General features: G+C 43.6%; 2 protein-coding genes across 4 annotated transcripts; one reads left to right on the forward strand and one right to left on the reverse strand.

Annotated features, from left to right (window-relative positions):
* Positions 1-3,481: 3,481 nt before the first annotated feature.
* Positions 3,482-15,835, forward strand: zfr (zinc finger RNA binding protein). 2 transcript variants are annotated; one of them, XM_079579164.1, is made up of 20 exons: positions 3,482-3,588; positions 3,736-3,817; positions 4,784-5,057; positions 5,162-5,300; positions 7,536-7,751; positions 7,863-8,092; positions 8,449-8,652; positions 8,856-9,138; positions 9,280-9,461; positions 9,538-9,657; positions 10,466-10,611; positions 10,709-10,859; positions 11,072-11,337; positions 11,622-11,772; positions 11,969-12,110; positions 13,179-13,276; positions 13,953-14,048; positions 14,523-14,634; positions 15,113-15,210; positions 15,291-15,835. In XM_079579164.1, the coding sequence occupies exons 1-20, from the start codon at positions 3,552-3,554 to the stop codon at positions 15,471-15,473; spliced, it is 3,210 nt and encodes a 1,069-aa protein (XP_079435290.1). In that variant the 5' UTR covers positions 3,482-3,551; the 3' UTR covers positions 15,474-15,835. The 2 variants fall into 2 exon arrangements, 1 of the variants encoding a protein (XP_079435290.1); XR_013793980.1 differs by lacking the exons at positions 13,179-13,276; positions 15,113-15,210; positions 15,291-15,835 and having other exon boundaries at positions 14,523-14,566.
* A 754-nt stretch (positions 15,836-16,589) lies between these two features.
* Positions 16,590-24,948, reverse strand: mamdc2a (MAM domain containing 2a). Of its 2 annotated transcripts, XM_079552300.1 has the most exons (14): positions 24,819-24,948; positions 24,500-24,747; positions 20,834-21,084; positions 20,460-20,544; positions 20,258-20,389; positions 19,740-19,996; positions 19,072-19,165; positions 18,866-19,003; positions 18,477-18,742; positions 18,309-18,405; positions 17,974-18,117; positions 17,266-17,525; positions 17,105-17,189; positions 16,590-16,836 (listed from the first exon to the last, which is right to left on the reverse strand). In XM_079552300.1, exons 2-14 carry the CDS (start codon positions 24,666-24,668, stop codon positions 16,775-16,777), a joined length of 2,040 nt encoding a protein of 679 aa, XP_079408426.1. In that variant the 5' UTR covers positions 24,669-24,747; positions 24,819-24,948; the 3' UTR covers positions 16,590-16,774. The 2 variants fall into 2 exon arrangements, with proteins under 2 accessions (XP_079408426.1, XP_079408427.1); XM_079552301.1 differs by lacking the exons at positions 16,590-16,836; positions 17,105-17,189 and having other exon boundaries at positions 17,359-17,525; positions 17,978-18,117.
* Between the last annotated feature and the right edge of the window lie 122 nt (positions 24,949-25,070).

A 25,070-nucleotide genomic window follows, 5' to 3' on the forward strand; every position in this document is an offset into this window, starting at 1 on the left:
CCTGATAAATAAATAAACAAACAAACAAACGTGACAAATAATGGGAATGAAAATCGCTCGTCACACAGCAATAAGGTCCTGGGTTTCATTCCCAGGCAGGACAGAGTCTTGTTTACAAAAAATAACCAAAGAAAATAAAACATAATTGACAACAAAGTGACTCTCAAAGTGGTTCATCCGAGATGGCTTCGTTATGAGCGACAATGCAGAGCTGTGGGAATCATAATGGTTCAGTCAGACATGAAAGCAAGCAAATGGCTTAAGGGAGAATCACACACACATACACTCTGTCTGCTGTCACTGACCTTCTGAAGCACGGGTCAACATCCCTGGAAGGACACAATAACATAACAATGATATCAAACTGCAGGCAGGTCTGCGGGAGGAGGCCACGAGGGGCAGACAGCCTCCAAAAGTCCGTCTGAACTAAACAAAAAGTCCAATGTGACAGTGGTTTGGGCAATGGACCAGAGAGTTAGAAAAGTCGATCTAATGTCAGCTCTACTTTTCTTACAGACCACAACTTTGACAATATTTGTACAAAAAGTTAGTTAAATGGACTACGTTTGCACATTTTGTTCACTTGGCTATAAGCAGACAGGTTCTACTGCTGCAGTTGAGATGGGAGGCTTACGAAGGTGATCAGCTGAAGCATCTTCATAAAAAGATCTCTATTGCTTTTTAGATCTGTTTCCCTTCTTGATCTAATTGCAGTTTGCTTGCCGCATAGTATAATTTTGCTCTCTCACCTCTCCTTATCTTCCTCTTAGATTTGAGACCCGGCAGACTGTTCCCTGGCACTGCAGATGTCCAGGGGGGCAGAGCTGGAGCAGCAGCACTAATGGAGGGCACGGTCCAGTGGCTTGTTGTCACACCCAACTGTTCCTCCATGGCCTCTCAGCTCTAGTGACTATAGCTCGGCAGCAATACACGCACAGTGGCTCTCTCGCTAAACTTTGGCTAACCTCTTTAGTAATAATTATGTACAGTACACTGCTGAGTTAACTGACATGAGAGGCTCTCACTGTAGGGTGAAATTTCTTACCTATACCAAAGTGTTTCGACTAGGACTGCCCCTACTAATTATATTAACAATGATTCATCAATTATTTAAATACAAACTTAGTCATTGGTAATATTTATTAGGAGAACTGAATGCATGCCATATAGAAGACAGCCGGGCAGTAATCCAGGCAAAAAGAATATTTAAATCTACTATAGATTTATTGTAAAGGCCTTTTTTCCCACATAGGAAAATATGTTCTCAGCATTTGACCAATCCTTCAATGACATTGACAAGTACTTGTCAGGAGCACTTGGTTACTGAAGTGCAGCGCCCAGGGCTCCTTCTGGAGTCACGGTCATAGGTAATTGGTAGCTGGAATATTGCACATGTTGTAGGTTGAAACCAGAGAAAGCACTCAGAGAGAACATGCTTTCTTGTTTGTAACAAAATTATACTCAATGGAACTATCCACTCCTCATTGGGAATCGAACAGGATTAAGCCAGGCATTCATTTTCTAAATGGCAGTGGTTGGATTTTGAACATGCTGTGAGCTTTTCCACTCAGTGACTTGATTGCCATTGTCTAATGTATTTGTTTTTTGTTGCAGTGACAGAACATAATATTGTCGATTGTCGTTGCCTGTCCTGATTTTGCTGAACTAGAACTACTACTAACCTATACTTATACTACTTTTAAGCAAGGCAAGAGTATTTGTTGAGTTAAAACATCAATAAACATTCTAGATTAAATTAGAAGCAAAAAGAATACTTATATTTCTTACTAAGCTGTCATACAGCTAAATAGAACAGTTTTCTTTCTGGATATGAACAGAGCTGAAGCCTGTCTCACATCTTTAAGATGACTGTTCTACATTTTAGAGGCATAAAGCTGACTCATCATGTTTAGTCCTCACTCTGGGAATCAGAAGAATCATGAATCTCTCATGTCCTTATTAGCCTGAGATGGTTTGTTTGGCACCAAGATGTCAGAGATGAGCTTTGGTACAAGGCCATGAAGTACTCAAACAGAGTTGTTTGAAAGGTAGCAGGAACTGCTACACGTTATCTTTGCTTCTGTTGGCCAGGGAGAATGATTTTAGTGTTGTCTGAGCTTAGCTGAAGAAAATTGTTTTGCAACACAGATCTGTTGCAGCGACAGATGCTTACCTGCTGTCTGTGATATTACAACTACATCTACCCTTCTACTAGCCTACAAAACCAACAAAAACCTCAGGCTTAGCTGCCCTTTATGGCTTAAGAGCATATCACAGTATGTAAAAACGGTGGCCTATTCCTTTAATTTCAGAGAATACATTACAGCCTGAATGAATTATCAGGCTACTTAATTCCCAGTCCTGTTGTCAACAATAGATCAGACCTCTACCCCCAACACAGTCCTGATCTCTAACCTTGCCAGTGAGTGATTGAAGAACTCAGCAGCACATGACGTGATGTATGGCTGTATTTAGTTTGAGATGTAAGCAGGGCCTTAGCCATTTGGCGCCCCAGGCGAGATTGAACTTTAGCAGTTTTTTTTTTTTTTTACTAATCCATTTGGACAGACTTTGGACATGGAACAAACTCGTTTGATTGTATTTTATTATCATTATCATTGTTATATTGTATTACGTTTATGTATTAAAAAAAAAAAAGTGCTTCATTAAAGTGCGCACAGCAGTTATTGGAGGAGGACCCTCTACTTCTGAAGTATATTTCCCTGAAGGCATAGAAGGACCAGGTTTGAAAGCTTTGAATTTCTAGTTTTCACCACTAAAGACCGCAAGTCTCTATCTATTTCGGTTCTAAAGTTATGTCCGAAAATAGGCGATGTTGTAGATTGGGTTCAAAAATTAAAGCGCAATTTGGCGCCCTCTCCAGGAGATGGCGCCCTCGTCGGCCGCCTGGGTCGGCCCTGGATGAAAGGTTGTTTTTCACACATTAAAACACTGACGAGTTCTCCATTTTGCTGATGGTAAGGTAAGCCAATATCCATAAAACAGTTTCAGCAAACAATATGGTAGGCTATCTGTCAACAGAAAGCCCAACCAATTTCCACTGTCAGCAACAACATTATGGCTAGGCTACTTTAATTCGTGAAAAACGTATCAAGCTTTAATTTCTATGCGCAAATGCTCATGCACAAGTGTTTCCCGTGTTTTACTCATAGTTTTACCCTTGGTCCCATAAAAAGCAAATTCAGTTTGATGTGCGGGATACTGTCAATGGTCCCGAAACATTTTCAGACAAACGTTGCCCTCTGGTGGTTGTAACAACAACTACAGCGTTTCCACATATGCCATTTTAAGAGGGATTAAATTGCTTGGACTTTGCTTGACTAGATAAAATACTGTATAATACAGATGTGGGAAACAAACTGATAAGACAACCGGGAAATAAGCGTTGAAGGAAGTTTTTGATTGAGGCAAAACCCTGGCCCACCAGAGCGGCTGTAGGCTATTGCACATGCGCACTGCGCGGTTTCCGGATAGTCAGTAAATAGGCTGGTTTACCAACGAACAGGGCGTCTGTGCACCAGTAGGAGCCAATGATTCCCATTTGTCCAGTTGTTTCTTTCACTTATGGTGAGTATTGTCCATGTACTGCAGCTAATAAACATACAATAATTAACAATGCATCTTTTGTAATCTGGTGATAATCCGAGAAAAACACCAGAGGCTTCGTTTAGCCTGTGCTAACAGGTTAGCTTCACTGTCTGTCCTCCTCTGCAGTGCCCAGCCGGCTCGGGGAAGAGGCCAAAATGGCTACCGGGAATTATTTCGGCTTTACCCCCAGCGCTGCCGCCCAGTACAGGTTCGTTGTTACAGAGTTTGTTATAAATAAATTATATGAACATCTGTACCCATCACTGTATGTGCGTGAGCCAATGCGTCAATCCAATACCATTCTCGGAACTGGGGGAGGGGGCGCTTATCCTGCATTAATGTCGCAGGGAACGTCCTCACGAAGTCACAGTATGGCCACTGTTCCATTGATGGATTCTGACTTAAGATGACATTAACCGTGTCTGACATGTATATCATTTTGGGATCCACGCACAGCGCATCAAAACATGTGCGAGCAGTCAGCGTAGCTAAGGTCGTTTCAGCAGCATCTAGTTCACGCACTGGACAAAAAAATGAAGAAAAAACGAATCTAAATGATTTATGAGTAGGCCTACATCGGAAGAATGTATTGGTACAATATGTAATCTGATTAAATGAAGACCATTGGCCTGCTGTCTCTGAGAGCCCCATCGTTGAGTGACGTGAGTGATTTGATATGAATTTATTGGGTAAAATTTGCAAATCTAAATGTTCACCTTGGATAATACATAACGTATATAAAAAGTTATTTCCAATGTGCTTATCATGACATTTATATCAAGAGATAAGATGGGCCTTGATCTCTCTTGGAGAAATTCAATATTACACATTATGTTACACACTTAACCACAACTACCTGGCTGATTTTTGCAATGGTAATAAATACATTATTAGGGAGTTAGCTGACTGTATCGGAGGGACATTAATGATTGATGCTCAGATCAGGTGTTGTACTGCAACGGAGTTCTTTTGAATCAGCATCAAGTGCTGTCTGCTCTGCCTCTGCTCATCCACCCACCCTTCATTCACATAAGCCAGGCAGCAACGCACAAGAAAAACATGCTAATTGTAATATTCTCTATTTCTCTGTTTAACAAAAGGTATATAGTTGTTTTTCTTGGATATTCATGCAGTGTCTGTAATTTACTATACATTTGTTTTTGCCTTTCTGCAGTCAGCAGCCAGCCGCAGGAGTTGCCTACACTCACCCCACGACAGTGGCCAGTTATACTGTGCACCAAGCTCCAGTAGCGGCCCACACAGTGGCAGCTGCCTATGCTCCCACTGCCGCCACTGTAGCTGTAGCTCGTCCTGCTCCTGTGGCTGTGGCTACAGCAGCTGCTTATGGAGGATATCAGCCCACACACTCTGCGACAGAGTATGCATACCCTCAGCGCCAGCCGGAAGTCCCGCCTCCTCCACCTCCAGTCACTTCACAGAATTATCAGGTGCTCAGTCAACAGCTTTTCTAATCAGGAGTTTAGTTTTTTATCCAGAATAAGATGCTCAAGCCTTTTTATAACTTGAATCAAATGTTTATTTCTCTTTCCAGGACACCTACTCGTACGTTCGCTCCACTGCTCCTGCAGTTGCTTATGACAGTAAACAGTACTATCAACAGGCCACTGCCTCTGCTGGTGTGGCTGCTGCACAGCCACAGCCCACTGTTGCAGAGTCCTACTACCAGACAGGTACACACGTTTTCTCCCTCCCCAAAAATCTTTCGCCAAACATGCGCGATCAGACGTGCATGAGAAGAGCTGCTTTTTCAGGGTCCCTGTGGGATTTTCAAAATGTCTATCATTTGAAGCATGTTTTATAAGTCTAGCCCCTCTAATGAGTTGTTTATAATAATGAATAATGCAAGAGTTTTATGTTTGTTTTATAACAACATGGGGGCCACAGCACTTGGAAGCAGCTGCTTTCAGAGTGGCGAACACTAGCTACAATTAGCATCGTGTTGTCACTTTTTACTCTATCGAATCTGTTTGAACTTTTGGAGGCAGCTGTCACTCAGTCAGAAGATCAGAAGGATGCACATTTGAATACATGTCAGGACAGTACAGAACAGCACAGAGGTTGGCTACCAAAGATATTTAATGGAACTCTTGATAGGACATGAGGCCTGGTGACATGACAAACGTAGCGGCCACCTTGTGACTGGCCGGTGAGGAGAACCTATTGCAACCAATACAAAACCAGGAGCAACATTTTCATTGATGCGACAGAATTAGATACTCTCATTGTTTGTCTCATTTGGGTTTTTTAGTCACATCGTTTAGCCAAACAGGGTTCAGTGGTTAGCGTTGATTGTATGACTGTCCAATGTTCAATAAATATTGGTCATGTTGTGTTTTAACGTACAGAAATACTGTTTTAAAGTAGGACACAAATGTTATATTTGATATAAATAGAACTGAAGTGTTAAACAGGAAAATCCATGAACAAACGTATCCTATAAAACTGAAATTACATTTGAAAAACTGGAAGAAAATTATTTTCCTGCCAGATATGACATAAGGCCAGTCACAATTTTCAAAGAGTCATGAAATAACTAAAAATAGATAAAAAACGGTATCAAGGAAATCAGTGGTGTTTCCCATTTGATTTCTTTGGACTGGTTTAGCAGGACCAGTCACAAGATGGCCGCCAGAATTGCCATTTGTTCCAACATATTGTTATGGTCATGTCCTATCTAGAGTTATATTAAAGAGCTTTGTTGGCTACATCCACCTACATCTATCAGGTTAGCTATAGTGCTGAGGGTGCTGCAGCACCCTCTGGTGGATAGTTTGAACTGAGCAGGCTATATAGTATATAAACAACAAATAACCACAGAATATGTGCTTTGGGGACAATCTGGTCCCACAGCACCCCCTAACCAATATATCTTCAACGGCTCTGTGCGTCTATAGCATCACACGGCACTGCTAGTGCACAGAAGTTAAAACAATGTATATTAAAGGTTGCATAGTTCGTATGTCTGTATCATAGACTGTATATATAATGGACAGCATGACCACGCTCACGCCTCCCCGGCTCTGACTAAGCATGGCCCTAAAAGGGGCATAAGGGCGGGATCTTCACTGTAGACTCAGCCCTTGCGTGACGTGCAGCTCGCGCTGCTCCAATGCTAACAGTCTCATTAAGTACGAGATTTCTGAAATTCTTCTTATGAAAACCAGTCTGGTTTCTTTCATTGTGACTAACCCAGCGTTATCGGGCAATCGGAGCACTTCGGGTGCTTGAGGGTTCATGGCCCAACCAGTCCATGTGCTTTGTGGATCTGGAGAAAGGTCAATCTACGTTTCTACCCTCACCTTTGGTCATGAGATCTGGGTAATGACCAAAAGGACAAGATTGTAGATGCAGACAGCCAAATTGATGGATAGGGGAGTTCAGACTGCTGCCTCCGTGACCCAGTCCCGGATAAAGCAAAAGAAAATGGATGGATGGACAAATAGATTTATTTTAATAAATAAAATAATACATTTTATGAAATTATTATTTATATCATATTTTATATTCTATGAATAAGATCACTCACATTCACATAAAATGTGAGTCATCTTTAGGTGCCCAGGGTCTTAAATTTCTCATTGTGAAGAGTGTCAGTCTCCATGGAGACAGCTGTCAATCACAGATTGCACTCAAGGTTTGGAAATAAAAACGGCATGACTTATTAGCAAACAACTTTTACTATTAAGAGCAAATCAAGGCATATATATTCCAGTGGCCCGTTAAGTTAATTTAGATTAAAATTGTAATCGTTCACACTGAGTAAAAAAAATTACGTTGAACGTTGATAGCTGCTGTGTTATTAAAACAGTGAGCACTGTTTGAAAGAGATTCAAAGGTGGTTGGAATAATTTTTCATACAGCGCAAAAGGTTTTGAAGTAGAAATGTTTTTGTTTTGTATTTTCAGCTTCAAAGTCTGCATACAGTCAGGGTGCGACTTCATACACCCAGGCACAGCAGAATCGACAGGTCACAGTGATAAAGCCCACTGCTCCCAGTCCTGTGGCCTCCTCTTTCATCTATCCTGTCACATCCACTGTGCAGCCAGTCGCAGCTGCTGCTTCGGTGGTGCCTTCCTACTCCCAGAGCTCCACGTACAGCACCAGTGCTGTTACCTACTCGGGTATGTCAAATCAATGTCACTCTGCTGACAGGTTTTATTACTGCTCTGTGTCCTTCAGCGTTACATGGTGTCAGTGTGGCTATAGTCTAAAGTGGATCCAATGTTTTTCAGGGACGTCCTACTCTGGTTACGAGGCTGCTGTGTACTCTGCAGCCTCTTCGTACTACCAGCAGCAGCAGAAGCAGGCAGTGGCGGCAGCGGCCGCGACATCAGCCTGGACAGGCAACACTTTCACTAAGAAACCTTCATTTCCGAATAAACAGCTCCGGCCCAAACAGCCGCCCAAACCCCCCCAGATCCACTACTGCGATGTGTGCAAGATCAGCTGTGCTGGTCCACAGGTGAGCTTATGAAACTGTTGGGGAGCAATTTAGCAAAAAACATGCAATTATAAACATTTCGTCTACCAAAGATCGACAATTGACTGCTTAGTCTCAAGCCACCTGAAGCTGTTAATGAACCATCTGCTTATTTAACCTAATGCAGTATTTAGTCCAACTCGATGAATGGTCAATTGATATATTTGTATTGGAATAAAGTTAAATACAAAAATGAATTGATGCTGATTGGGACAGACATGGAGGACAAACATGAACAAATGTTTAGTCTCAGAGTAACATTCATCTCACATTGTTCGTATTATAGTTTAGTTTAGAGTATTTTTATCCTGATGTCGCTTCTATCACACATTAATCAGACATACAAGGAGCACCTGGAGGGTCAGAAGCACAAGAAGAAGGAGGCGGCCCTGAAGGTGTCCCAGAGCAGCAGCAGTGGGGGCAGTGTGGGAGGCTCTCTTCCTCGAGGAGCTCAGAACCAGCTGCGCTGTGAGCTCTGTGATGTGTCCTGCACTGGGGCTGATGCCTACGCTGCTCACATCCGTGGAGCCAAGCACCAGAAGGTACTTACAGAATAGACTAGCAAATGACTCATTAACCATATGAAAAACATGCGCCCTGATCAGAACATTTGTAGCAACCTTTTGTTCTTTGTGCTTCCCATAGTCAGTTATATGAAGTCCCAATCTTTGTTGTTAAAATATTCAGTCCGAGCCATCCTTTTGAAAGTGTACTGTTATAACCCAAATGCCATCCTTTCCCCCAGGTTGTGAAGCTTCATACTAAACTAGGGAAGCCCATTCCCTCCTCGGAGCCGAGCGTGGCACTGTCCTCATCTGGCAGCTCCGCCTCAGGCCTAAAGAGCAGCACTGCCTCCTCGAGCAGCTCTGGGTCTTTTCCTCTCTCCTCCTCTGTTTCCTCCACATCATCGTCTTACCTCAAGCCGGTCAATATCGTCAACAGCACCTCGGCCAGTGGCAAAAGTACTGTCTCAAGTCTTACTGCTGCCTCGGCCAAGAAGGTGATTACTCCAAAGATCAACTTTGTGGGTAAGTTATTCATTTCATCCAAATGGGTTTGGTCCGATCATTGACAGACTGATTCCAAATATACCATGAATAAAGTAACATCTTCCGTTCAGTGAGATCTTCATATCAACCAATATCTTTTTTCTCTCTTCTATTTAACAGGTGGAAATAAATTACAAACCACATTGAAGCCTGATGATGTCAAAAGTGACGTCTCAAAGTCTATGACTCCATCTGTGGGTGCTCAAGACACTAAAGGCGACAGCTTAGACACACTTTCCTCCTCGGCGCTGGCTGCTCTACAGAATGACGTTCAGCCAGTGGGCTATGACTATGTTGAAGAGGTGTGTTGTCTTCTCTTACCAGCATTCTTCAGTCAAGAATTTCTGTATGTATGAACTGTATGTACTGTTTTCGTAGGTGCGAAATGATGAAGGCAAAGTCATTCGGTTTCACTGCAAGCTGTGTGAATGTAGTTTCAATGATCCCAATGCAAAAGAGATGCATCTGAAGGGCCGACGCCACCGTCTGCAGTACAAGGTCTGTGCAGAGATTTGGAGCCGAAAAAATATATAAAATAAAATATTTGACTTTCCACGTACCACCAGACCAAAATCAAGGCCAAAACGGGACTAAAACATGTCTATATTCTATTTAAATATATTACTGCATTGCAGACACTCGAGACCTGCAAAGTTAAATCCTCCAAAAACATATCTGCATGGCCTTGTAATGGCTTTTCCTGAAGATGACCAGGCTGGGTGAATAATAGATCCAGTGCGGTGTGCATTACGCAGACAAATGCGTGAGATCCCATCTTGTTCATAATCCGCCTCAACAGCTTTGTTTCAAGAAAGCTTAAAGTTGTCCAGAAACAGCCCAAACAGGAGCCTCAAATCAAATGTGCTGCTCTGTGCGCGTTTTCACTGCAGTCTATGGAAACGAGCACATGGCCAACACACACAACTTTAGAACACTGCAATTTTGTTTCCTATTTTGTTTTACATTGAGCCCTGGGGCTTATTTTATTGTAAGGCATCTTTTTTAGGAAAACATTGCCAATTTAATTGCCTAATAAAACTGCCTAATAATAATGAAACCAACTTACTATTACATTGCACTTGCCACCATGATGCACCGATCCGTGAGAAAGCTGAACCTTTACATCCTGATTAGTAAAGCAGAAATTAAAGGAAATTTAAAATGAAAGATGACTTGAAATGTAGACGACTTTGAGCACCATCTGAAGAGGCCTGAGCACCACCAGCTTCAGAAGCACTTATCTATACTCTTTTCACTAATAGTTATGACTTTTAATAAACTTGGATATATGCATGTTTCCTTTCAGAAAAAGGTGAACCCAGACCTGCAGGTGGAGGTCAAACCAAGCATCCGAGCGAGGAAGATTCAAGAAGAAAAGATGAGAAAACAGATGCAGAAGGAGGAGTACTGGAGGCGGCGAGAGGAGGAGGAGCGCTGGAGGATGGAGATGCGGTACATGCATAGTTCTCACACTATACATGTTGTTTGTATTATCATGGTGTTATGATAATCTGGAGGAGTGACTTGACCTGTGATTGGACTTTTGCAGTCGTTATGAGGAGGACATGTACTGGCGGCGGATGGAGGAGGAGCAGCATCACTGGGACGAGCGGCGGCGCGACTCAGGCTTTCAGCAGTGTCCTCCCGGGCTACTGGGGGTCCGCCCTGGGATGCCTGGGATGCAGCCCCAAGGACTACTGGTATGGCCCTAAACAAATTCTTTCAATTTCTTTAAAGGGGGTCATGTGCAAAATCCACTTTTAGAGCTTTTTACCATGTGACATAAACATACCTGGAGATGTGTTCCGGTTCACTTATCAGCCTGTATTATTGTGCATCCCTAATTATCAAATACCTGCAAAAAGCACAATACTCTTACTACATTGTTATTTATTTGGTCTGTGTTTGGCAGCCTCAGCGACGTCCGGACTCTTCAGACGATCGATACGTTATGGCTAAGCATGCCATAATCTACCCCTCGGAGGAGGAGCTCCAGTCCATCCAGAAGATCGTTTCCATCACTGAGCGTGCTCTGAAGCTTGTGTCAGACATTATCACAGAGCAGGATACAGCCAAGGATGAGGACAAAGACCAAGACCAAGACCAAGACAAGGAGAAGGACAAGGAGAAGGACAAGGAGAAGGAGAAGGAAAAGAAAGAGTCTCCCAGTAAAGACAGGTCTGTGGAGGCTTAATTTGGGGCATCAAATCAGACTGGTTCACAATAGGGCACTCTTGTAAAATAGTTTTCCTGGTTAAATAAAGGTTTGAATGAATGAATAGGGCCTCCAAATGTATGTACTTCAGTTCATTATTGCCATTCTTTCACTTTATGGGAAATGTGCCTAACTGAACTAACTGCCTTAGAACTAAACGTTTTGTCAAACGGGAAACAGTCCTAAAATGTGTAGTTAACATGCACTTTATGCAAATACCAATGTCATTTTCTTTTGTGTCTTCTAGAACCTTGAAAGGGGTGATGCGGGTGGGAGTCCTGGCTAAGGGTTTGCTTCTTGGCGGAGACCAAAGCGTGAACCTGGTTTTGCTGTGCTCTGAAAAGCCCACCAAAACCCTCCTGACCCGGATTGTGGAGCACCTCCCCGCGCAGCTCTCAGTACTGTCTTCAAAACACTCGACACACCCCTTTCACACTAGTTTTGAAACAGTGACATTAGCACTTCACCTCTAAACGATGTTAATGAGTAATGTTACGGAAATGTTCTCCTATATTCACTTAGAACCTGTGCTTCTTTCTGTCAACACGTTTTGTTTTCGACACTGATTGGGTTTACCTTGCTGCCTGTTTCCAGATTGTGTCCCCAGATAAATATGAGGTGAGGGCGTCCGTCCCGGAGGCAGCCATCGTTCTCAGCTCCTGCTCCGACCCCAAGATGAACGTGAACATCACCCTGACGTCTCCGGTGATGAGGGAGGACGGCCCGGCTGAAGGAGGTCTGCTACACTGTACAAACTGCTCTCACTGTGGACTACCTCAAGAGCACTGCGCTGCTGGCACTGCCCAACGTCTTCCATTCAGAAAACTTGTCTCCCACTTCCCACTCTCATTGTCTGAGCTCCTCCACATTATTAATCGTTCACACTCACACACACAAGGATGCCAGCAGTTCTGCTCTTCGGGCCTGTTGCTCAGTAACTCTCCTCAATGCTCTTATTCTTTTGAAAAAGCATGATCATTGTCTGCACTGTTTTTAGCTATTTCTAGTTAAGGTTTGATTTTGTTTCCTGTGTTCAGGGCCTCAGTTTTTGTATGTAGACATGTGTTTGCAAAATTACGAGACACACAAAGCGGTGATTCTGTTTCCCACAGCATCCACTCATCATTGACAATTTGACCCAAGACAATCTTAGACGGCAAGGTGTATGTTTATCCACAGGAAACAAAGAATTCTCAGTAATGTTGATTAAGCCTATGCCTCCAGCCCAATGCTCTTTCTATGATAATGAGTTCAAAACGTTGAATCACAATTTTAGGGTTCATTGAAAATTTGGCAAATCAAAAAATACATTTGAATCCTTGTTTGAAAAGGCTGTAAGAATGGTCTTGCTTCTTTCCAGCCTTCTGAGTAGGCTTGCATGAAGTGGTATCCTAACCTGTTTGCTGGTAGTTCTCGTGCCCTATCCCTCAGTGCTGTCTCCAATAAGAACGCAGCAGTGTTTCCACCTTAAAGAGAAAAGTCAATCCCATGACATCAGAACTTCAGTAGTGCTCCGGAAGGATTTTTGACCAAGCCGTTCTCACGTACCAAAAACCTTGCCACACCTACTTACATGACCCTGCCACTTTATTAGGCACTGATGCAGGTGCATGGTGTCCCTAATAAGCTCTAGTATTACCTTTTTTATAAAGTGTCATTTCTAGTAGAGATGCAATGAGACAAAACTGAAGTAGCTTTGAAGGTGCGTGGTATGTGTGGCAATGTGTTTGTTCTCTGGCAGCTTGCTGACCTGGTCAAACACCCTTTCCTCATCTCTATTTTGACCCTTCAAATCCATTTTTAGATATAACCTCGGGTATGATGAATGACCCAGCGGACGTCTTGGACAGACAAATTTGCCTTGACGCTCTGGCTGCTCTGCGCCACGCTAAGTGGTTCCAGGTTCGGAACATCATTTTACTCTTTTATTGTATGTAGCCTTATGAGACTTGTTATTTCTTTTTTTAATTTGTGCTTTTTACATATTCATATCCTACAACACATACAGTAAATCAAAGCCAATATTCAAGGATGTCACTAATGACACCATTTGGTCTCTGATCATCCTCAGAGAAATCTTAATCATTCATTAACTGTGATATAAAACTGACATCCTTGTATGGTTCCTGGCAGTGCCCCATTAGTTATTTCCATAAGGCTGCACAATAAGCTGCACACAGTGTGCCAAGTGTTGAGACTTGTACTGTTCTGTATTTGTAGAAAAGGGATTGAGAGAAACAGGAATCGGAGCTGGTCTGTGAACAGCAGACTGTAGTGGATTTCCTTGCCTCTCTCAGTCCCTCCTCAGATGTACTCCAAGTACCTGCAGAGTCAGGGTTTAGAAGATGGCAAGAAACCCACTGGCTTCTTGTGCATCTTGCAAACTCTGATCTCTGGCACTAACTCTGAGGTACAAGACTACTGGGAATGGCAGCTGACTGTAGGCTCTTTTTTTTCCACACACGACCACTGGAGCTTCCATTACACACAGTAGTGTTTGAACCTCTGTGATGAAGCTGATACTAATGTGTTCAAACTGTCAGTGTCTTGCACTAACCTAACTGTGCTGCATCAAAAGGCTAGGGCCAACGGCCTACAGTCCTGTGTCATCATCATCCGGATACTGCGAGACCTCTGCCAACGTGTGCCCACCTGGTCAGCGTTCCCCGGCTGGGTGAGTGTGCCTCACATACTGAGGTCCATTCAGATTTCTGAATAGACTCTTTTCTATTTTAGAAACTGATATGAGATCAGCAGCTTTTAACATGAGATCTGGACAAGGATCTGAAAAGGTTTAGTGTAGGTCAATAACGTCGGAAATGCTGTTGTATAACTCGCCTAAACATCTATTACTCCTTATAGTTAAATAGAAAAAGACATGTAAATCCAAACAGCTGAGTGCCTGATCCAAGATGAAAGAATTGGCAACAATGTGAAAAGAGCGTCTGTGGCAATAGGATCACTTTTTACTTGCACCATAGCAAATGTAGTATTTTTGGCCACATGTTCTTATTATAATGGGCCTATTACTTGGCCCATTTGATATGATGTGGCCAAATTAACTTGAAGGTTTTCTCATGGCGAGAAAAAAGCAGCCAACTTAATATGACATGTCAATGTGTGATTGCTGTCCTCTTGTGATGTCCAGGCGATGGAGCTGCTGGTGGAGAAGGCCATCAGCAGCGCCTCAGCTCCGCTCGGACCAGGAGACGCACTGAGACGGGTCCTGGAATGTGTTTCTTCTGGAATTTTACTTCCAGGTAACATTTTTAATCATGTAGGAAAAGGTAGGAGACTTTGCACATCAAATACAAATGGGTGTGTAGGATAAAGGATAATGCTTTGTGACTCTGGCGATAGTTGAAGCAGTCTGTCAGCAAGACTCAACAGTGATGGCGAGAGGCTGTTTTTATTCTGCGGTTCCCTACTGTTTTTTTTATCTATTATCTACTACTGTTACATGTATCTACTTTTAAAATCTATTGCATGAGACTGACGCTAATTTTACTCGATGGAAAAGTGTTGGGTGAAGTACATTTAAGAAATCTGATTATACCATGGTCTAGGTGAATACTTGATTCTGATTGGCTGGAGGGTGTCCGTTAAAAAGTGATAATGCACACCTAGTCTGGCAACCTCTGTTCAGTCTGTTCACACCTCTGCATCGCCAAGTTATTTCTGATAATTGTCACCTCGCCGTGCCTTATCCCTTACGTGTCTTCTACTTATCTTTCCCAGGTGGACCAGGGTTGTTGGACCCGTGTGAGAAGAATCCCATAGACACTCTCACTACTTTGGGAGAACAGCAGCGGGAGGACATTACGTCAAGTGCCCAGGTAGGAATCCATTAAGATATCTTTGACTCGAAGCGCCACATATCCGAACACTAACAGTGTTTTCGCTTCTCTCTCCTCAGTTTGCTTTGAGACTCCTCGCTTTCCGTCAGATCCACAAAGTACTGGGCATGGACCCGCTGCCACAGGTCAACCCACGCTTCAATGTGCACCCCAGTCGGAAACGTCGCCACGACAACAGCGACGGGAATGACAGCTTTGAAGGTGAAGGCAAAAAGGATAAGAAGGACTATGAAAGCTTTTAGAATGTGTAAATCCCCCCCGAAGGATAATCTTTTATGTATTATGTTTGTTGTTCTGTACTCTCAAAAAGGCAAACTGCTCTGTTGTTGTAACTACAAGCTTTAGTGCCGTCTATTTGAACTCTGAATGGAGCTTATGCGTCTGTGTTAACTGTTGGTGAGCCCCGATCGTCTAACTCTGCCCTCGTTCCTTGACTTAAATATTTATATAATCTTAATTACAGTATTGGTTTGCAGTTAGCATGGTAATGTCTCCTGGCCTTTTCAGTTCATGAAGGGAATTTGAATGATGCTTTTGCCTAGATAACGAATCCACTGAAGTAAATTTCGGGTCATTGAGTTTGAAAAACTTGTATTTCCTATAGCTTAATAAATGTACTGAACCAACATCTTTTGTCTGTTGTGCAATTGACTATATTAGAAAACATTTTAAGTCTATCGAGTATAAACAATTAGAGACTGATGATGGGAATGTAAGTGTGTAGTGCCTTTCAGACAAAGTGCTTTACAAGAGACAATTTTTCATTCCCTTAGCTAGCCAGAGTGCCCTTGGGGTAGACCGACAAGCACGGCTTCCCCTCGACCACTCGACCAGGTCCTAGTCAGGCCTCCTGACCTCAGAAGATGGTATGGCCACAAGCACCTGTTTGTCGCCTGTTTTAACTATTCATTTCAACTTTTGCAAACAGACTTATTGTACTCTTTGCCATTACTATTTGTTCCCTTACTTTCCCTACAGGTTTAGGTATAAGTTATAGGCCCCAAAGGAAAATTTGTCCTCTGCATTTGACCCATCCTTTGATGCCGCTGGGGCAACCCGTATGGAGCACCCGGGGACCCATCTCCAGCCAGGCTGATGGTCAGAATCACCCGGCTGGAGGGTTAACTTACTGTGCATGTTTTTGGTTGATGGACAAGAGCCGCTCAGCCACCGTGCAGGTCATTTAGAGCAGTGACAGGTATGAGTGCACAGGATAACTCCAGGGTCGTGAATACAGTTTAGGAAAAATAACCCAATTATCATCAGAAAACAATGGTTTACTGGTTACTTACGCCTCAAAGACCCACAGAATGACACAACGCTGGTTATCACTTATATGATTTTATCTATCACAAAAGAATGAGGTTATTCTGTTGCAGCATCTTTAACCAATGCCTTGTCTCTGCAATTAAACATATTTACAGCCACTGATGCAAGCTCTAATATCAGCACAGAATCTTGACCATCCTCCGTAATGTTCTGTCTCCATCTCTGTCCTGTGTGTCTCTTGTGTCATCGCTTAAGTTTTACTGCACACGCCGTTCTACTGGTAACTCTCAATGTCATTGAAATTCTCAGAGAAGCCGGAATATGACTCTGCAAGATCTGAAGGAAAAACACATTCCAGTTAATCGGGGGTAATTCTGTACTAAATACTATTCTAAATGTGCCGTTTATTTTCTCCAAGTCATAATGTTTGCTCAATCTCTTTATGACATAATAGCTTGAAAGCAAAGATATTTTGGGGAAATAGAAAGTGTACACTGTAATTGGAACATCAAAATGCATTCACATTTGTGTCTGATATAGATGAAGCTATCGTGATTCTGAAAACATATTTTTATTCCAAAGAGTGAATAGGAGTGAGTGTTACCTTCGCAAGTTCCATGTTTAAACTCAATGTCGTCTAAAGATATGTCACTTCTCAAAGAGGGCCCGCGGGTTGCTTCAAAGACGATCTGTCAAAGCACCAAAACATAGTTAAACCCGTGTCATTCAGGTCCTGCCATTCCTTCTGTTAAATCTTTGTCGTGCCTGATGGGCCGTGTTGCAGTGGTAGTCCACAGTGGCTCTCATCCAGCTGACGCCCTGCTCCCCTGAACGCCTCCACAGAACTGAGTCCTTGGGCTGGCCGCTGCGCCTCAGCAGGACCCTGAGGATGCCTGTCCCAGAGCCATACATGTGGTAGTGAAAGACCAGACACTGAGTAGAGGAGGAGCCGCGCAGCAGTGGGCTGAGCAGGCGAGCTCTGTGTCCAGGACGCATCAGCGACGCCTCAATGTACACAAAGTGCCCTGAACACACAGAGGACAGTCACAGATAGATTTACCAAGGTCACAGCCTGCACGCACTATAGCTGCACGTGATAACCCAGGCTCAATGTTGGCAATGTAAAAGAAAATAATACAATCTTAAATGCCTCCTGGAGAAGCAGCTCTGTCCGAGTGACCGTGCTCCTCATCTTAAATCCAAAAACACAGCCGCCCTGCAGGTGGCGTAGTGGTAGAAATAAATGTAGGTTTTACTTGAGTAGAAAAGTCCTGAAGATGTGTGTGCAAGCGACTGGCTGACTAAACCTTTGAGCAACAAGGATGTTCAGGTCAAATAAGAACAGCTGTGATACAGCTTCCTGAAGAAAATGCATAAGTAAAAAACTATGAGATGAGAACAGCTTGTGTTAAATATAGAGATAAATCCAGATGTTTGAACTTCTCAAATCAAAGCTGCAGAGTGCTCACTCACCCACCCCTGTGCTGTGGTCTCCTCGCGGCCCTGTGTAGGAGGTGGGCGTTACAGCTCGGACTCTCAGCCAATCAGCACTGTCCTCCTTCTCCTGGAAATATCCGCACATGTCGCGTTCAAAGTCACACTGGGCCGCCAGAGAGACTGAAACAGAGCAGCTGGCATAAGCCTGTGCTATTGTATAATGTTTGTCATTTTAAAAAAGGAAAAAATGTTTGTCATTTTTTTGTCGTGGCTGTAAATATTCATGTGTGTTCCTTGCTATTGGTGGAAAAAAACCTTCCCAAATAGGACGACGAGTTAATAAAAATCAAAGAGTGCTCATATAGGCTTACCTGAGGTGACCTGGCAGTCTCCCACACTCACACTGATATCGTCCAGAGCCACAGAGCCACACTCCCAGAAGGTCCTGCAGAGGCTGACAAACACCACCTGAGAGAGGGACAGCCACAGTCAGACACTGTGCCGGGACTCGCCTTCACTGAGCTTGTTGCGCGGTGTACCTTGGAGCGCATGGGCTTCGTGTAGGTGAGGTCCACCTTGTGCCACATGGCTCTGGATGTATCCGTGAGGCTCCACACCTTCTCCAGAGCAACGTTGTTCTCATCGTAAATGTACAAGGACAGGGCGTGGTCCAGTTTCCTGAAGCCGTTGAGTAGGTAGAAGAAGGTCAGGCAATACTTGGTGTTTCCAGGCAACAGAGGTCCGTGAAGACGATCCATGTAAGGAGCAAGGAAAGTGAATGGGGCATGGGTCTGCAGGAAGAAGCCTAAAGGGGGAAAACACAAAAAAGTCAGGTAAAGGATCTTTGAAGAAATTACAAATTGGCCATTTGAATGTATTGCGAGCAGGAAAGCCTCCAGTGGAAAGATCTCCGTCTGTGTTTGCTGACCTGTCCCAGTGGTGTGGTCTCCGGTGCGGTACATGTTGGCTTTGACTGACGTCCGGCTCCACACGCCAAACTCCAGCGAGTACAGACACAGCCCTTCCTCAAAGTCGCAGTTGGCAACAGATGGGTCAAAGTCTGGCTCTAAAACCCAAGCGCTTTTAGAAATACAAAAATACAAGTACTTTTTGTTTGTTCTCTCATTTTCTCACCCGTGTCATTGTGGCAGAACTCAGGAGAAAAGGATATTTCATCGATGGCCACAGAGCCTCCTCTGGCACTGTTGAAGGCCACCTCAAACACCACCTGCACACAGACACACACAAGTAAATCGGTCTGTTATACGTTTTCAAGTGGGCAGCTACATTCAAACAGTGGTTGTCAAAATGCTCTCCCACTGACTCGTTTTTGCAGTTCTTTGTTTGTCTTCTGCAGATTCAGCAGGGAGGGCTCTTCTCTAGTAAAAGTGGAGATAAACCTTGTCTATTTTATTTCACTATGCTGTGGAGTCAGGAGAAAAGCTGTATTGACCAGAGCTGCTGACTTCAGGATGTGACCGTGATGTCATGACAGCTGCGGATGTGTCTCAGCTGCTGAGGCACTAACACTGCACTGTGAACAGGCCCCGGTCCTCACATACGACTCCAATATTCTGACAACATCCCAGTGTCTTCATCACAACACTCTGCTCCACTTCAGGCTGGAACTTAAAAGTAAATTCTAATGAATGCGCTGTAGCAAAACTAGAAGTCGGAGAGGAGAGTGACTATTTCAAAAGCTTTAAAAATGGAACAGGCTCTGAGATGTTGTAGGATATGCTGGAGAAATTAAAGCTCATATCACTTGCGGAGTTTGACAGGGGGAGAGCATGATAACTAACCTCTAGCGGGTGGGGGGCCTTGATGTCCACGCTGACATAAGTCCAGCCCATGGAGACATAAGCTTCGGGTCTCCACAGCTCCTCGTAGTGCCCCAGCTTATCTCGGGTGAAGACAGAGAACAGGTTTCCCCTCGCCTGGTTGCGCAGGTAGAAGAAGGACAGGCAGCCGCTCATGGGAGCTGTGGTCATGGGAGACGCGAGGTACGCCACCTCCTGGAACTGCTTAGCGTACACAGAGTCCACATACATGTAGTGTCCTGGAACAGACCAATGACCAGACGTCAAACACATCTTTGTTGTTTAACTTCCGGATTCTTACTCCTTTCCCATTCCCGCTGTTCTTGAACTTCACTATGCTGTTTCAATAAAGAGGGAAAAATACATATTATTATTATTTTGTCATTATTTAGGTAAGAAAAGGAGGTGTGTCTGTTAGGAGTTAAATAATATTGTTATTGAAAGTAAGTATTAGTGACATGCATTGAGCCGCAGTTGTCGGGATAAAGGGGTTCAATCACCTCTGTGTGGGTGGTGTCCTTGAGCCTCCAGGAGGTTGGACTCGGTGGCCAGGCTCCCGCCCAAATACCAGTTAACGTTCGGATTCCAGCTGTTACTGTAGCCACACAGGTGATGCTCCTCAAAGTTACACGCTGGAGACAAAGACCTCAGTAAATGAAAACATTCTCAGACCCTTAGTGTTATCTTCAATCAAACACTGACCAATGCAGTAACCCGGAACAATGTGGATTTCAAAAATGGCAACACTGCTTTCAGGAACACTCTCTAGTCTTCCCTCCAACAAAATCTGCGAAGCACAACCAAGCAGCAGCCGTCAGAGATGAGCTCAGCACATGAGGCCTCAGTAAGGACAGGATCCCATTAGAACAACACACATCTGGTTTGACCAGGGTGCCAAGACTTTGTGATTAGAGATAAAACTCTATTGATTCAAACAAACCAATGCTTTTCCCATCAGTAAATAGAGGTATAAACAGGAAAAACGTGTTTGTAGTCAGAGCTGACTAATAAGCACTGGCGATGCAATAAAACAGAAGAATGCCTGAATGTTTTCCAAATGCAGGATAGGCAGTCACCTGGTAGGGCTGGGTGCTGTTGGGCAGATCTACACTGGCGATGAGCCAGCTGTCAGAGGCGGTGTGGGCCTCCCACAGAGTCTGGTCAAAGTTGTGGTGCTGAGGCCTGAGGTGCAGCAGGAGAGAGCTGTTCCCAGTGAGCTGATAGACCAGCCGCGCACAGCTCCACTCAGGCTGCTCCAAAACAGGGCTGAGCAGGACCGCACGCTCCTGGGGCTCCTGGGGGTGCCAGTCCATGCTGATCAGATGCCCTGAAACACAACCATGCTATTATCATACACACATTTTTAAGGCTCTTACTTATTGACTTATTTTTTATATTGTTTAATGTTGATTCCTCATAAAAAAAAATAACAACATGAAATGTGCCAGATTTTATTCATGCATCTTTATTCTGCATTTTCTTCACTTGCTTATTGTGGCGCCTTCTCTCTCCAGAAGATAATCTCTATGTTTTGAAAGGCCATGCACCTTGACCCTAAAATGACTGTAACGACATAGCTTTTCCTCTGTTTTGCATGCACGAAAATCAAGACTGAATTACTGTTGTCCTAACACTATTTTAAACCATAAAGCACCCCCTTTTTCTCCAAATTTACAATTCTCCAGCAGCAATAATTCTCTGAAGACAAATAGAGGAAGATCTGCCCTTCTGTTGAGAAGCCAAGCAACCCAAAGAAAGCCCCAAATCACTGCTAAATTTGTGATAAAACAAGCCTTAGTATATTCCTCGTGAGTAATGTTGAGGTCTTTGTTCAGAGAGCACACAGACATAAAAACAGGGCACTTGAGCCACTCAACTATAAACAGTTCTAAATGCGTGGGCGGATGGAGGCCAGGATTTACGGCTGTTTGAGGGAGCCCTTATATGGTTAAAGGCCCTTCCCGTCTGCGGTTAGATCAGCGCTGAAGAGTGGAACATATGTCAACAGATGAGATCATGCCAACTGGCCAATGATGGATGTATCAAAGTTATACAACACCAAGTTCTAATCTATGGCTTACAACTGCATTGACTTCTATACTTTCTATAATGTAGCCGGTGCATCTTCAGAGAGTAATGTTGTGCCAAAGCAAGAACGGCATTTGAGTGTGGAGAGTAGCGATGGTTGCTAGGTATGGGATAGATTTAAAGTTTCCTGGGACAAGACATTTCAATCACTTGGTCTAAGCACAGATGTGGCGTGTGAGCGAGTAGTTGTAGGTGTTAGAACGGGCCGTTGGTGCAGATTGCCAGCTGTGCTTCCATTGGCTGATGGCTTAGAACCACCAGAGACAAGTGTTTGTCGGGAGGCACTGAACTGGACACGCAAATCATCCTGAGCAGATGTATACTGTATACTTGATGTTTTGACCTAATAACACTCTAATGCCAGCTAACAACTTGCAATAAGCTTAAAGCCACTTAAAGGAACAGGGCACCATTTTTACATACTGAGATATGTTCTTACCTGAGCTTAGACGAGTTGATACATACCTGTCTGGTCTTTGTGCGTGCCCTCAGTCATGCAAAACGACCAAAGATGTTGTTAGCATTTGGCCTCTCCCAATGTATTCCTATAGCTCCAAACGGGGGTGAAGTTGGAAGCTACCACGCTCATCCACGGGCACGCACACAGACCAGACAGGTACGTCTCAACTCGTCTAAGCTCAGGTAAGAACATATGTCAGTATGTAAAAACGGTGGCCTGTTCCTTTAAAGGGTCATATTTTGTATTGCTGCAACAATAAACAGTTGTTTATTGTTGCCTTTTTCTGCAAACTGCATTTGTGGTTTCTGTGTTCAACATTGTGTTACTGGATGCTTTTGTACGTCTTTGCCATGTGCTGTGGGGTTCTGCGGATTTGTTTTTAATGCAAAGAGTCCATAATGGTCCTGAGGCTTTTTAAGTAAACAAACAGCTTTGTATTGGCTAAAGATATTTTAGACCTAGAAATGTCTTCTTCTGAAACACTGAAGAGGCACCAAGAGCCCCCCACACCTGCAGCACAGTGGAGGCTTCACAATAGGCGCATCAGGAAACAAAAAAGAGACAAACAAGGAGGTATCCGGGCAAGACTGACAGCTAAGCCAGACATGCCTTCTATTGTTCTGGACGTTCACTGGAGAATAAAACAGATTAACTGCTAAGATCTTCCCAGAAGATGATGAAAGACTGTTGTGCTCTGAAACAGGGACAAAGGAGGCGCTGCACCGTTTCAGAGGATCAGAGGAGCGCTGAAGACAGCCAGCCAGGTGTCCTCCGGGTGCTACGGTTTCCCCGACCTCCAAAAACACGCTGGTCAGGTTGTACAATGACAAATAAAGCACTTAGTTACTTACTTGCGTACTAAATATAATCAAAAATGTCATGCAATGTGCCTTTAAAGTCAGTAACAGAACAAAGCCACAGCTATTTTGGAGAAAGTGTCTGATTTCCCACACAAGAATGACACAAAGGTGGATTTGACTTGTCTTTTGGCTGCTGCAGAACAAAATGAAGGTTCTGGAGTTGTAATGGCTGTCTCCTGACCTCAGCCGGAGACGTGGGAGTTTTGAGATTCCCAAACGCAACAATCGACAATTGTCCTACAAAAGCTTGCAGCATATCATTATAATGCTAAGCCCATGCAGACGATCAATGCTCGGATGGAAAAAATTAGAAAAGGTATTATCCCTGGGACAATTAAACCAAATCTGTGCACTCTCCACGACTCACTTTTTCAGGCTTCTTTTTTTGGTGCAGCATCTTCGTCACCAAACCACATTTCCATGGAAACCAAACATAAACACTGCCGTGATAGACTTTTCCGCGGTGTGTAGTCTGTGCGCACGGCCAGGAGCTCTTTCCCTTCGCTTTTGTGCCCCATTTATTAAAAGTGGGCCCTGTGGCTAGTGTGGCACAGATGGAAATAACTCCACTGACACACTTCTACCACTCTGCTACAAGACGACGGCCTCACACTCTGCGCTTCAACTGTTGCACAACAATGTTACAGGTCATGTGCACTTTCAATACAAACCATATTGGCAAAGTTGCAGGTTTGTGTGCCCATAATATTGGTTTGTCATGCAAAACTGACATTATTAAATGACATGCAGTGTTTTTAATTGTTTCTGAATTTAGACAATAAAAATAATCTTTCAATGACTAAAAAAGCTGCACAATACATCCACAAATTACTGTTATTGCAATATTAAGCGATACATTATTCAAAGTTCAGTTTTAGTCACGATTTTACAAATTTAGTTCCAGTTTAGCCTTCTTTTTGTTCTTTTAGTATTTTTCAAGTCTTGTTTTGGCACAATTAGCAGAAAAATCTAAATTGCGTAGGTTTTTTGTTGTTTTATTATTGCAGTATTTAAGACAGTTATTGAATATCACATTCACAGCCGTAATCCCTTGACTAATCTAAATGTATTAGCAATACTATAAATATTACTTGCAGCACTGCAAAAGGCTATGGGGTGCACGGTCGGTGGTATAGTGATTGGCACAACTACTTCACAGCAAGACGGTCCTTGAAGGTGTTTGTTTCCAGCCACCACCAAATGTAAATACATTCAGGATCTCTATTTGTTTGAAGATGTTGCAGTAGTTTACAAGAGAGGTTAGGGTTAGTAAAAGTTATTATAAATGAATAACTTCGACATGAACGATAATGTTGGAGCAGAGCAGATGTTACCTTCCTCGTTGATATCCCAGGAGCCATAGTGAGGATCCGAGGTGTAGCCACATGTTCCCAGTTCAAAGTTACAGGAGCCAGGCAGCAGCTGGGCACAGAGCGGTCCAAGTGACAGAAGCAGCAGCAGCAGCGCAGACGTACACCACACTTGGCTCCCACAGCCCAGCATACTGTCCACTGTCTCCAGTGTGTGCTTCTCTCACTGCTCCGGCTTGGGATGCTGTCTACTCAGGGAGAGGAGGAGCCTTCTGCACAAGCCCCAGAACATGCAAAATCAACAGAGATCACACAGTTTAACAAATGTCTGTCACGGACTGACCTCACATGGAGCTGTGGTGGTTGGAGTGGCTGAGTAGGCAAATGGAAAATAGTGTGCAGATGGCAGACAATGTCCCGAGGCTAGGAACAATAATGAGAAACCCCCAAAAGTGCAAGATGTTCTTATTCCTGTCAATTGTTATAACAAAACATGAAAATTAATCCATGAAGCATTAAAGCTGCTGTTTATCCTATCAGAAGTATCTGGAGCATTATGGTTATGAACAAATAAATGGTTGCATTTTACAAACCA

Source organism: Gobius niger (genome assembly GCF_951799975.1).
Source record: "Gobius niger genome assembly, chromosome: 1".
NCBI lineage: Eukaryota > Metazoa > Chordata > Actinopteri > Gobiiformes > Gobiidae > Gobius > Gobius niger.